Source organism: Pipistrellus kuhlii, unplaced genomic scaffold (genome assembly GCF_014108245.1).
Source record: "Pipistrellus kuhlii isolate mPipKuh1 unplaced genomic scaffold, mPipKuh1.p scaffold_m20_p_103, whole genome shotgun sequence".
Classification (NCBI taxonomy): domain Eukaryota; kingdom Metazoa; phylum Chordata; class Mammalia; order Chiroptera; family Vespertilionidae; genus Pipistrellus; species Pipistrellus kuhlii.
Window position 1 is genome coordinate 60,097 of NW_023425409.1, and position 13,274 is coordinate 73,370.

Below are 13,274 nucleotides of genomic sequence, written 5' to 3' on the forward strand. Positions count from 1 at the left end.
GAAGGCTGCTGTCGCGGTGGCAGGGCCCTGGGTTGAGTCTTGAACCGCTCTTTACTCAGATCCCTTCCGGATGCCCTGCGGTGGCGGCCTGGAAGACCTGCTCTTCTTTCCCGGCGGAGCCAGCCTCGCCCCCGCGCCGGCACCGTGGAGTGACCCTGTGACAGGCGGCGACGGTACGGCTTCTCCGGCTCGGCTGGCGTCTCACCTGAGACGGTCAATGTGGTCTTTCCCGTCACGTGAAGCTAATTAGGCAAAGCGTGCGTGGGGCTCTGGCTGGGACAGGGCACTTCAGACCAATCCCAGGAGAGAATTCAGCTGGGCGCTCTGGGCTGCTCCCCTCCTGTGTGGGATCTTGAATTCTACATCCTACGGCCAGATTCTGTGTCCACATTTTACCGCCTCATTCAATGGCCTTGGGCGAGTTTTGTTTATCTATAACATTAGTTTCTTTTATCTAATAATGGGCCAACAGTAGTTCCTACATTAAAGATGAGCTAAGATAAAATAAAATTAAAAGTATTTTACATATTGCTCATTACATAGTAAACATTAAACAGATCTTAGCTATTAATTGGGAGTATCCTCATTTATGGTGCTGCGTAACTTTTAAACAAAACTTTACTTCTACTCAGCTTGGGTTTCCAGCTGGACTGTTCAACAGAAAGACAGATGGACAGAGAAGAATAGTTCATTAATGCATGTAGCATTCATCATGCAGGAGAAAAGCAACTCGAGGTGGTTTCTTAGAACTTCTCTTTCTGGAGCATCTTCAGTAAGAACGTTAAGTTTGTAGAGAAATGACAGGTCAGGGCCGCAGTTTCAGGCTGAAGAGCGGCAGCCGGGGGGAAGTGCAGGAGGACTCTGGGTCTGTTTGCAGGCTGCTCTGCTGCCCTCTCTGGGCTGCTGAGCTCAGTCTCAGTGGAAGGAGGGTTATTCCCACCCTGAGGCAGAAATGGGGGAGCCTTTTCTACGTGTGCTGTTTCTTAATTGCCTTCAACTCAAAATAATTTTTCAGTCAAAAAGGCATATTTTGGGATGACCTATTCTGGTTCCCTTCAATGCCCAGCATCAGTAAGACCCACTTCGAAGAATGCTTATAATTCTGTATTGGTAAGGTTCTGTCTCATTAGGTTTTCCTTTGGACTCTTGGAAGAAGGATGTCAAATGAGTTGACTTTGATGTTATCGGTCTAGTCTCCTGAGACTTAGATTTGGCTTGGACTCCTGTGTTTTATAGTTCCCTAGTTAGTGAGTCCTTTAGATGCAGGGACTTCTTTCTTTACAGCATCTTTCTTCTCTCCTCTTATGCTCCCTCACTCTTTCCCAGTGTACACCCCTGTATTCCACACTCAGCCGCCTTCGTCATCTCCTGACTGAATTCTAAAATCCATCCCAAACAGACCTGAAACATGGACCCGATGCATCCTGTTGTTTGTCTTCTCATTCCCATGAGTGGAACTCAATGCGCCCTGTTTGTTTTCCCTCTCAGGCCTAAGTCTCCGGCTTTCCTGACCCCTTTGTCCGCTCTGACCGTCTCTGTTGCTGACACGCAGGCTGTGCAGCACTTAGATCAACTGACCTCAGTCCCAGAAACGTCCTGTGCTGTCGGCCTCGCCACAGTTCTTTCGCTCAGTGTTCTCCATCCTTGGAATTGACTCCTGTCTCCTCTCTTCTTGCTCTTGCTTCTCCTCCGAAGCTTCTGTGACTCTCCGGTCCTCATGGTTGATTTTACTCTTACCACGCCTCCTTCGTACTGTATCTCCGGTGTTATTTGATCTGTGTCCAAGATCTTGCCTCTCTAGCTACATTGTAATAATCTTGATGGCAAGAGGTTATTAAATACACTATTAAGTCTGGCAGTAGACAGCACAGTAATAATCTTTTTTAAAATATATTTTTTGATTTTTTACAGAGAGGAAGGGAGAGGGATAGAGAACTAGAAACATTGATGAGAGAGAAACGTCGATCAGCTGCCTCCTGCACAACCTCCACAAGGGATGTGCTCGCAACCAAGGTACATGCCCTTGACCGGAATCGAACCTGGGACCTCTCAGTCCGCAGACCAACTCTCTATCCACTGAGCCAAACCAGTTTCAGCACAATAATAATCTTTTGACATCCATTTCTTAATAATTTACAAAGCATTTCCAGAGGATTGTTCCTAACATGGAAAAGGAATTTAATAACCCCTTGTTTATGGGTGAGAAAGGTAAGACCCACAGTTCCTTACCATCCATCACGTCGTGTCGGTGGTGCTGTGACTCCGTGAAATGCACTCTGGGAGGTTGACTCCCAGCACGCCAGGGAATGGCGGCAGCACAGCCTGCTGACCTGCCAGAGAGCTGGAGACCGGCCCCAGGGTTTGCTGCAGGACTCTGCCTTGTCGCCATGGCCCCGGTCTGCGTGCTGTCCAGCATAGAAAGCTCGCTTCTGCGTCAGAGGCCTCCTCCCCCGCTGACATGTGTGTTTGTGTTCCACTATCAGGTCATCTTCCCCGAGACACATTTACTCCTGAAGCGGTGGTACCTCAGGGCTGGCCTGTGGGAGCCCCCAACTTGCCCCCCGTGGGGGTCTTCATTCCCCCAGGGGCCGCGCTGCCACTGCAGCCCGCAGCAGGTAACGTCGATAATCAGTGTAAAGCATCACACGTATTTTTCAGCAACATACAACAGCATCGAAAAAAATGTCAGAATTGTCACAGATATTTTTAAACTTGTATTGCTGATTTCACAGCTAGAGGAAGGAAGGTGTAGTTGAATATAAGATTTTGGATTCATGGGCAAAGAAAATGCCTTTTCATTTGGTGCGGATTTCAAATTCTAGGGTCCCATGTTCCCTTTCTGGCAGTAATTATATGTCTGCATTGTTTTTTTAAACATTGGGTGTTTTTTCTTCTTCTTTGCCTTTTCTCCTCCATTGTCTGTTCTCCCAATAGCTGGTCTTTTAAGCATTGGGACTGTCAGAATGGGCGCAAACGCGTTAACCTGCCAGCTTCTTGGTCATGTTTGGGGTGTTGGGGTCACAGGAGCAGAGGTTCCTGTGCTCTAAGAAAGTGAGTTGTGAGTGCAGAGCTCTGAGCAGACTTTGATGGCTCCTAAACTTCCAATGTGTTTCCCTTAGGGCCAGCCGGGGAGGGAGACATGGCATCGGAAGGAGAGAGGGCATCAGCCAGAGCCCTGGAGATGATGATGGGCCTGCAGGCCACTGGCATGGCACCGTCTGGAGAAACGGAGGTGGCCCTGGCTCAGGACCTGGCACCAGTCGCAGGAACAGAGGTGGCACTGGCCAGAGACGTGGCATCACCTACCAAAGAAGATGAGTCATTCGCCAAGAACACGGAATCATCCACGGAGCCAGACATGGCTGTGGACATGGACGTGGTACTCCCTGTAGAATCCAAGGAAACCACAGCCAAGGACGGAATGCTGTTCAGTGAGACAGAGAGGGCACCTCCCTTCAGCGGGGACGTGGCTCCAGCTGAAGGCATGGGCTCACTCACAGAAATGGAGGTGGCATTGGCTAAGGACATTGTATCACCCACAGCCAAGGAGTTGGCCTTGTCCTCAGAAACAGAGGTGGCCCCGGGCAAGGACCTGGCTCCGCCCCCACAAGCACAGGTGGCCCCGGGCAAGGACCTGGCTCCGCCCCCGGAAGCACAGGTGGCCCCGGGCAAGGACATGGCTCCGCCCCCGGAAGCACAGGTGGCCCTGGACAAGGACCTGGCTCCGCCCCCGGAAGCACAGGTGGCCCTGGACAAGGACCTGGCTCCGCCCCCACAAGCACAGGTGGCCCCGGGCAAGGACCTGGCTCCGCCCCCGGAAGCACAGGTGGCCCTGGACAAGGACCTGGCTCCGCCCCCGGAAGCACAGGTGGCCCTGGACAAGGACCTGGCTCCGCCCCCACAAGCACAGGTGGCCCCGGGCAAGGACCTGGCTCCGCCCCCACAAGCACAGGTGGCCCTGGACAAGGACCTGGCTCCGCCCCCGGAAGCACAGGTGGCCCTGGGCAAGGACCTGGCTCCGCCCCCACAAGCACAGGTGGCCCCGGGCAAGGACGTGGCTCCGCCCCCACAAGCAGAGACTCCCCTGGCTAAGGATGTTGTACCATCTTCTGAAGCAGAGGGGGCCCCAGTTCCAGCGAAGGACATGGGGATTGTGCGGACACCAGGAAAACTGAGTGAGGCTTTCCAGGTAGCGTCTCTCCAGGGAGAGGGGCCTTCAGCTGAACCTGCTTCCGTGACCTCACCAGGTATGGCTCACATTTATCCTCAGGTTTCTGTCTGTCGAGGCAGTCTCCATGCCAGATAAATAAACACATCACACACATTCCTCCTCTCCCACAGTCTCCTCTCCCTCACCCTCTAGCACCTCTTCATCCTTGCTCTCTGCTCACCTAGTGTTTCTTACAGATCAGGAAGCAGTAAGGAGGGATATTCACAGCCTCGCTCCATCTACCTGCCTGCTATGTCTGTGCCCAGACTCTGCCCTCCTGTTACTGGGAGTCAACATCCCTGCCTCTGGTTAAGGCCCCCTCTGTATTGTACTAGATCCCCTCTCCTCCTGCTCTTGTGTATTGCTCTGTTCTGGCCATTCTCTCTCTCTCAACCCTCACCCAAGGATATGCTTCTGTTGATGTTTTTAGTGAGAGAGGAAGGAGCGGGGAGAGAGAGAAGAGAAACACTGATGTGAAAGAAACATCAGTTGGTTGGTTGCCTCCCCCATGTTCCCTGACTGGGGACTGAACTGCAGCCAGAGGTCAGCCACAGCTGATGGCGCAGGACAAGGCCCCGGCCAAACAGCGCTCAGCCAGGCCTCTCCGTCCTGCTCTCAGCAGTGCTTTCCCGGCCGCGGCCCCTTCCCGCCGGCATGCAGACATGGGCTGCTTCCCTCGTTTTAAAAACCAACACACAAGCCCTCCATCCCACCTTCCACACCGCCCCTGCCTGCTGCCCTCGCTGCAGCTCCCTCCTCCTCCAGCCTTTCTGCTCCCATTCTGGAAGGTGGAGAACCAGCTGGCGTCTCTGAAACCTGTGGTCTCTGTTACCTTCAGAACCGGGCACAGCCGGCAGCCAGACGTTCGCCGTGCCAGCAGACGAGGCACCTGTGCCAGAGGACCCCGCGCAAAGGAAGCCTTTCAGCGGACAGCCTCCGGAGCCTTCCGCAGAGCCCACAGGTAGGTCAGGGAGTGCAGTGGGCGCTGGAACCACTGCCCCTGGGCGTGGTGGGAGCTGGGGCAGCTGTCCCCGGCACAGGCGGTGGTCAGCGGCACCGTTGATGAGGTCAGTTCTCCTAGATTTTGTCTTGTTTGGGCAGAAAGTCAGCTCGTTGCCTACTTTTCAGTGGTCACCACGCCAACCCAGGACACCCAGTGCAGATCAGCTGACCCCTTCTGAACGGCCCTAGTTTGCCCACTGGGAGGGGTACGTTGGTCCATGTCCCGTAAGCACCCCAATTACCGTGTCACCGCCCGGCGCATCGGCGTCGCCTGGGAGCACATCAGAAATGCATGTTCTCGGGCTCCAGCTCAGCCTCCAAGTTTTCCAGACAATTCTCATGTCTTCCCCGGGGAGGCGTCCTCCTTTCAAGTCCGATCACTTAGAGAACTTCACGGCACATGTTCTTCATTGTGAGCCAGAAACATCCATGACGGATGCGGTGGAGGGCCGGGACCGTGACTCACTCACTCACAGTCCCAGAGCTTTGCACCGACAAGGAGCAAAATTAAGTTTGGGTTTTTTTTTTTAAAATGTCGTTTTAGTGACTCAGCATATCAATCAAGATTTATCAAGTTCTTGATGTGTACAAAGCACAGCATGCCCACGCAGAGACAGCAAGGTCTGGCCCTGCCCTCCTGCTGTTATATCAGTCTGGATGGAGAGAATCCCCAGACATGAACACAGACCAAAGATTTACGTAATTGAATTGGTTTAAGAGATGGCACCAAATGCTAGCAGAACTGGTTAACTGCCAAGTTAAATGTTATAAACGCTTAGGGTAAACAAGCCTGGCAGTTTTTCTGAGAAGCAATTATTGATCTGAGGCATTAAACGAAGGGTGAGATTTGGAGGGACTGGGTGGATGCTGTGAGTGTTTGCTCTGCTCTGGTCACTTCCTGGCTCAGACCTGACCAGAGCGGTCCTAGACCTGCTCTAACGGGCCTTTCCAGGACTCGGGTCCTGGCAGCCTGTCATGGAGGCAGGCGGCCGCAGCAGTGACTTCCTGAAACACTCCCAGTGGTGCTCCTTCCTGTGCTGCCGGCAGTAGGTGTAGTTCTCTGACTTTGGAGGAAGTACATTTGGGAACCGAAATTGAAACCTAACACATTAGTCTTTTGAAGTAGGAGGTTCTGGTTCTGGAACGATGAGATTATTTCTCTGATCCAAATACGAATTCAGTATCTTTTTCTTTTCCTTTTCTTCCTCTTTTTCTCCTTTAGTAGTATAAGCCTGGTCTGTTTCCCAGAATTTACCTGGTTAGCTTGATAACTGTTTAGTATAATATTGGTGACAGATTCTTAGAATTACAAATTCTGTCCAAGATCATATGTATTTATTCAATTAATAAATGTCACCAAAAAGAAACAGGAGCTTACCACTTTATTGCAGAATTGGGAATTATGGGTCTAATAAAAATGACAAATATAAACAAGTATCAGCTGAGAGTCATAGGCAGTAAATGCTTATTCTAGGGGTTAGGATATCTCTGAATGTCTTTTCTCCAGTTTTAAATACTTTGTTAAATGTGTTTGAAAAAATATTTAACATGATGATCTTTGTTAAATATTTGCTAATCCCCGTTAAAAGTGAGAAATGTTTCAGAAAAGAAAACCCAACTTTTCCTAAATGAATTATTATGTGGATTGGTATAAATAGACTACTAAAATGAGCCAATAAGTGGACTTCTTGAAGGAACGATAACAAGGAGTTTTCTGTTTGGAATCTTGGCCATCTCCGTGTATTGCAGGTGCCCTTCCCACCGGAGCCAAGCAAGCGTGCAGACCCAGGGTCCGCAGGGCCGCCCGGCCCCGGCCTGCCCGGGCTCCTCCCGAGCTGCTGGGGGGCTCTTCACGGAAGACTCTGGATCCCGAGCTGGGCCCCTGCTCTGTGCCCGAGGCCGGCGGGGGCTCTGGCTCGGTCTCCTGCGCGGAGCCTGGGAGCCAAAGGAAAGCCCCTCCCGGGGACCTCCTTGAAACACAGAGGGATGCTGGCAGGGAGGCCTGGGATGGAGACAGCGCAGCAATGATGGCGAAGAAGAAAAAGAAGAAACCAAAGCAAAAGAGAGATTCTCAGCCCCGGGCTGGGGGGCCTTGGGATGAAGACAGCACAAAAGAGGCTGACGGTCACCCCTCCGCAGCTGACGCCCAGAAACCGGGTGTTCTCCCCAGCCAGCCTGCCACTGTGGGCGTGAAGTGCGGACTGGCCTCCGGAGAAAGCCCGAGAAAGGACCCTGGGATCGACTCCAGAACAGCCTCCCTGGCAGCGGAGAGCTTTGTCTGGGGAAGCCCCAGTGTTCCTTCGCGTCCTTCGGAAGCGCCCCCTGCAGCCCCAGGGAATGCTCAGTTCGAGCTGAGCACAGAGGCAGAGGTCAAAGGTCACAAGTCAGAACCACAGAGCCAAGGCAGGGACTCTGTGCAGCAAGGTGAGTGCAGGCCTCAGACTGCTCCCCGCCTGGCGAGCCCTGGGGGTGAAGGCCAGGCCGCAGGCCCTCTCGGACTACAAGGGCCCCTGACAGAGGTTTCTGTCCGCAAAACCGAAGTTCCTTTGGAGGTCAGCGCCCAGGAGGACCAAGAGGCTATGGGCCGAGTTTTAAAACCCACAGCAGCCAAAGAATTGCCTAATCCGACACGCACTTTGACAGCCAATAACCCACTGGAAAGCAGCCTGAAAGAAGGGAATGATGCAAGGGCAATGGCCACGCTGCAGAAGGACACTCAGAAAGAGTTCTCTGAAGCAGCTGAGGGTGTGAAAGAACTTAACAAGGAGATGAGCATCTTAGCTTCGGAGCAGCTGCCCCAGGGCAAGAGTCAGGCTCCTGGGCCCGGGAGCGAGCCACTTAAGAGAACAGCAGGTGATGGCAAAAGCAGGAAGGGAAGGGGGAGTACTGGGAAAGTGAGGGCGAGTTCTGGGAAGGCAAAAGCAAGGGCTGAGCTGCCGGCCCTTCCAGACAGCCAGGAGGACGGCAGAGCTGCCCCCGGGCCAGGCGAGCCAGCCCCCGGGACAGGCAGAACGGTTGCTGGGGCTGCGAGGGGGGAGCTGAGGCTGCATTCTTCCAAGCAGCCTCGGACCACGGCTGCTCTCGCTGAGGCAGTGGCCAAGGGGGCCCCTGAGGAGACGGACCCTGAGGCAGTGGCCAAGGAGACCCCTAAGGAGATGGACCCTGAGGCAGTGGTCAAGGGGACCCCTAAGGAGACGGACCCTGAGGCAGTGGCCAAGGGGGCCCCTAAGGAGACAGACCCTGAGGCAGTGGTCAAGGGGACCCCTAAGGAGACAGACCCTGAGGCAGTGGTCAAGGGGACCCCTAAGGAGACAGACCCTGAGGCAGTGGTCAAGGGGACCCCTAAGGAGACGGACCCTAGTGCAGCAAGCGCTTTGCAGATGCTGATTCCTTTGGTAACTAGGTCAGGCATGCCTCCGCCTTCCGGCGCTGCGGCAGACGGGGGAGCTGTGGCCATCAGTCTGGATGTCGGTAACCAGAGCAAAGAAGGAAAGTGTCCGTGGATGGATAGCGAGGCAGCTTCCAGGGTTTCTGAAAAGCCTAAAAAAAGAAGCAGTGAAGGCAAAAACAAGAAGTTTAAAAGTAATTATTCTGCACAGCTCGCGAGTGGGGAGAGCAAGGAGGAAGCCCTCAGCCCACCTCTCCCAGGGAGGGAGGGAGGTGCTGGCAGTGCTGCCTCCGCGAGTCCCGGGCCTCTGAGCTCGCAGACCGCGGAGGCACCCACAGTGGAGGGAGGTGGCCCACAGGGCAGACATACTAAGGTTCATTCTTTTGAGCTCAGGGCGCTTGGGGGGAACAGAACAAACACAGTCAAGGATTCTGCTGTCACCGAAGCAGCTACCGAGGTAACAGCCGTGAGCGGCCACGGCCAAAGCCAGGGGGCAGGGCTGGTTCCCTCAGAGGCCGCCCAGGGGCGCCCTGCAGGGAGGGACAGCCCCGGGGAAAGGAGTGGCGATGGGAAAAGCCGCTCTTCTGAGGGGCGCGCTGATGCAGCAAAAAGACACGTCCCCAGCGGAGCCGCAGGGGACCACAGGGTGGAGGGAAGGGGCCACTCCGGTGAGGACAGGAACATTACCTGTACGGGCCCCCGAGCGCCCTCAGAGGGCGGGAGCAGGCCAGCCCCTCCCCAGGCTCTGGACCCCGCAGCCCCTGGCCCTCCGTTAGAAAAGGGAGGTGAGTCCTTTACCAGCCCCTTGGCAGGAAGTAGGCAAGAGACAGCTCTGGCCCCGGCCTCCGAATTAGTGGGGGGTCATTGCTGCAAAGATGGGGTCCCAGAGCAGGCAAGGGCCAAGGCTGCGTCCGCAGCCCTGCCCCCGGCAGCCGTAGCAGCAGGGCCGCGCCCTGGGGACGGCTGTCCTGAGAAGAGAGGGGAGCTCGCTGGTCCCTGGGAAGGCGAAGCGGGGGGAGACGGAGGCCATGTGCGGGGTGAGTCGGAGTCAGTGCCCAGGGGGGCAGCTAAGCATCCAGGAGAGGGAACCACAGAACCAGCCATGGGCCACCGGCCTGCGGTGCCCACGGAAGACCAGCGCCCGGCCCGCACGCTCGGAGGCCTCGGGGTGCATGCCGGAGGGAGTCACGTTCCAGCGTCTGCAGTGGACACAGAGAGAGGGGCTGCGGAGGGCTCTGCTTCCCGTCACACTCCCCCCTTCCCGGGAGACAAAGCACAAAAGGCCCTTTTCTGTGAGGACCAGAATGCCGAAGGCAGTTTGAATAAGAAGATGGATATGACTTTTTTGACTCCAAACAGTGAAAAGGATGCGTTGGAAGGAATTGGCCTGGCTTCGGAAATGGCGGCATTAGCAGATGCGGCCGCGCCAGTGCCAGCACCAGCACCAGCACCCCAGTCAGGCTGCTCAGCCGGCCAGGCAGGGGCGGAGGCCGAAGTGACTGCTTACCGGGGCCTCCAGCTCCCACAACCCCAAGAGGAGGCCCCGGAGGCCCCCGGGAGCGTGGCAGCACCGGCTGAGCCCGCGGCTCCGGGGGCCGGGAAGACGGGAGGAAGGAGAGTGGCGGAGCCGCTGAGAGGCTACATGAGACCCACCAAGGCCCGAGGACTTGCTCCGCCTTCGCCGAAGGAGCCGGAGAGACCCCGGCCCGCCGCGGCCCGCGGTAGGAGCTGCCGCTGTGTGTGCTGTGGCTTTGGTCCCATCAGACTTTAATCTCCTCGTCACCAGTGACTTGTTGGCATGAAAGACCGTAACTTCTAACCGCGTGTCTCCCGCAGCTCACATGCCCGTGTCCAGCTTACGAGGCTGACGTCGTTGCATGCCTTTTACCCGGTGAGGAGCCGGAGGTTCAGGTGGAGCTGGATTTCAAACTGAACTGTTAGCAGACAGGAGGCTGTCACCGCCCACTGTCCTTGGTGTTCCGTTTGAAGTGTGCTGTGTGTGCAAGGGCTCCAGCCACGGTCGTCATCGTTGGGTGTGAGGAGGAGGCAGCATTTACATCTGCTGCTGCATGGGGCTTTAGCTGTTAGTATGTGCAGGCGTGTGCAAAAGTAGATTTGCCGTTGAATGTAAAACAGTTTATTCTTATAATAGTACTTATTGCTTATTGCTACTGCATGATTATTGCATGGTATTAAGTCTGCCTACTGGTGCCCACCCTGGGCTGTCCCTCGCGCTGGTAGATGGACTGTCCAGGCTGCTGTCGGCTGGAGCAGAACGGCTGCCAGCTTCGGAGGCGCAGCCGTCCCTGTGCTCCGGAGAGATGGGGAGAGGCCAGCAGGACGCAGCCCCTCACTCACAGTTCGCCGCCACCCGCCCCCTCCCCCACTCCTACCCCCCAGTCCCCAACACACACCCTAGAAAAGTGGGGAGATTTATCTAACCCTGAGGTCCCCGAGCCTCACCTCCAAAAACTGGTTCCGGGCCTTGGCGGTTTCTCAGCCGCCGTCTCCCAGCGTGCAGGATGCGGCTGCTGACTCCAGAGATGGAGAGGGCGCATTGGCCTTCGCAGCCAGCTCAGCGCTGGGGGCTTCGCCGTGGACCATGTGGGCATGCTGTGGGCTTGTTGGGGGAAGCGTGTGCGTGCGTGCATTTGTTCCCAGTGGGGGGCGCTGCTGTGCCAGTGCAGGATGCTGGAGGTGGTTCTTTCATAAGCTCTTCTCATCTTCCGTGCTTATCCTGTTCGCTCTCGTGGCCAATGCAGGGAGCTCTCCAGCGTTGTTTAAGGTGCCAGGCTCTGTCCAGGGCTTCCATTAGTTTCTAGATTGCAGCTCGTTCGGCAGGGATGCAGAGGGCACGGAAATGTTCTGAAGCCTGGCCATCTCTTGTTCAGTATCTTCCAAGAAGTGTAGAGAGAGGGTTTGTCTGGTTGGGAAGGAGCAGATGCGGTGGAGTGTGGGCCTGCTCGGCCAGGCCAGGCTCCGGGACTGTGAGGAGTGGCCCGGCGAGGGGCTGCCGAGGGTGTGGCTTCTGGACAAGACGTGTTGTTTCTTCTCTGAACTCTAGGACCTTTTCCCGAACGTGAACGTCGTTATGCACTTTACTAGTGAGGCGCTCTTTGCACTCGTTTGAACAGGAGTACAGTCAGTGACACAAAGGGGGAGCCGAGGGTGACCCTGACGGACGCCCGGAGCCCGGAGAGCTAGTGCGGGCCGTGGCACGTGGCTCCGAGCGGGCCGCTGTGGACACCAGCGCACAGCCCTTCTCCGAGGCAGCACGTCTCCTTCCTTCCTGCTCCTGCCCTTCGCTGGAGCCCCCAGCCGGCTGCCCTCGCAGGGGAAACATAATCCCAAATCCGGACAGTTTCCGGGGCCTCGTCCATAAGCACGGTGCGCGGCCATGGGAGCGAGGGGAGCTTTAGGACGCGCTGTACTGCAGCTGGGGGAGTGCCCTGCCTTCTGCTGCCTTCCCACTTACTCTCCCGCTCTGTGGCCTTCCTCATCTTCCCGCTGAAGAGTAGTGAGATTTACTGAGAATTCTGTATATGCACAACTAAAGAGAAGTTACCGTGTGCTCAGCACTGTCTCATATTGTTTTCATTTTGACACTTCTCTCCACCTTATTTCAATGGGAGCATCTAATCTCTGACAGGAGTGCGGCACATGTCAGCTGTTCCACTTTAAGAGGTTCTTCCCGTGTTCCCCCTCCCCCCTCACTTTTACCCTTTCGTCCTCTGGCTGACAAGTAGCCTTGGAGGAGGCAGAAAACCAGTGACCCCCTGACCTCTGGTCTGGGCTGTTGCTAAGATACCGCCCTCCTCAGGCGGCCGAGGTCCTGCTTCTGGGCCCCGTGAGCCGAGCTGACGCCGGCGCAGGATAGTGGTGGGTGACAGGTGTTTCCATAGTCACTTACTTTTGATCGGTGATGTGGGCTGGCACTGCTGTGGCCTCCATTTCTGTGTCCCCATGTGGATTACCTTGGTCAAGGATCACATAAATCAGATCGCTAGCTCCAGTGTTTTCATTTGTCTGTTGGCATTCCAACTCTGAGAAGTTAACCAGGGAGAATCATGATTCCCATGTACTAAGAATGTTTCTAAGATGTAGTTGAATGTGGATTTAAAGTGTTTTTGCGGGTAAGTAGAGAGCGAGCAGTTTTACAGCATTCAGCTTTTATGAGTGTCCCAGTCATTGTGACCAGTAGAATTACTGACGTGTGTTGTCATGATGATTTACAGAAATTGTCTCCTGAGACAGTGACAGGGAACAGCGGGTCCATCTGGAAAGTAGCTTTGTTGCCTAGGTAACGGAGAGGGGATGCAGGGCAGCCCGTGGTGGAGCACATCAAACCCAAAGCCTGCACCCATCTGCCAGTGCCCTGGCGAGCTAGGCCCTGCGCTGCGGGAGCCGGCGCCCAGGAGGCTCGGCGCCCAGGAGGCTCGGCGTCTGTCCTCTGGGGGCTGATAAAAGCCTTCAGACCACCTGACCACCGCCTGGGAGGGAAGTCATGCCCTTTCCTCATCGTTCGCCCGGGGACAGTTGAGATGGCCACCTGGTAGGCCAGCGGAGTGCTGGGCGATGAGGGCTCAGCAGCGTGCAGGAGGACTTGCCCCTCGGCCCCGGAGCCTGCGCAGTGGAGCCAAGCGCTGGGCTGGGCCCGAAGACAGCATGGACAGG

The 13,274-nt window shown here is 55.7% G+C and overlaps 1 protein-coding gene across 2 annotated transcripts in view; it reads left to right on the forward strand.

Annotated features, from left to right (window-relative positions):
- The window catches only part of MAP4 (microtubule associated protein 4), an 87,691-nt gene that overhangs the window by 53,661 nt on the left and 20,756 nt on the right, over positions 1 to 13,274 (forward strand). For both annotated transcript variants that reach the window (XM_045578769.1, XM_045578770.1), the window contains 5 exons: positions 60 to 173; positions 2,484 to 2,615; positions 3,120 to 4,247; positions 5,049 to 5,171; positions 6,962 to 8,065. In XM_045578769.1, the coding sequence (XP_045434725.1) occupies positions 60 to 173; positions 2,484 to 2,615; positions 3,120 to 4,247; positions 5,049 to 5,171; positions 6,962 to 8,065 (2,601 nt within the window). The remainder of the gene's footprint in view (positions 1 to 59; positions 174 to 2,483; positions 2,616 to 3,119; positions 4,248 to 5,048; positions 5,172 to 6,961; positions 8,066 to 13,274) is intronic.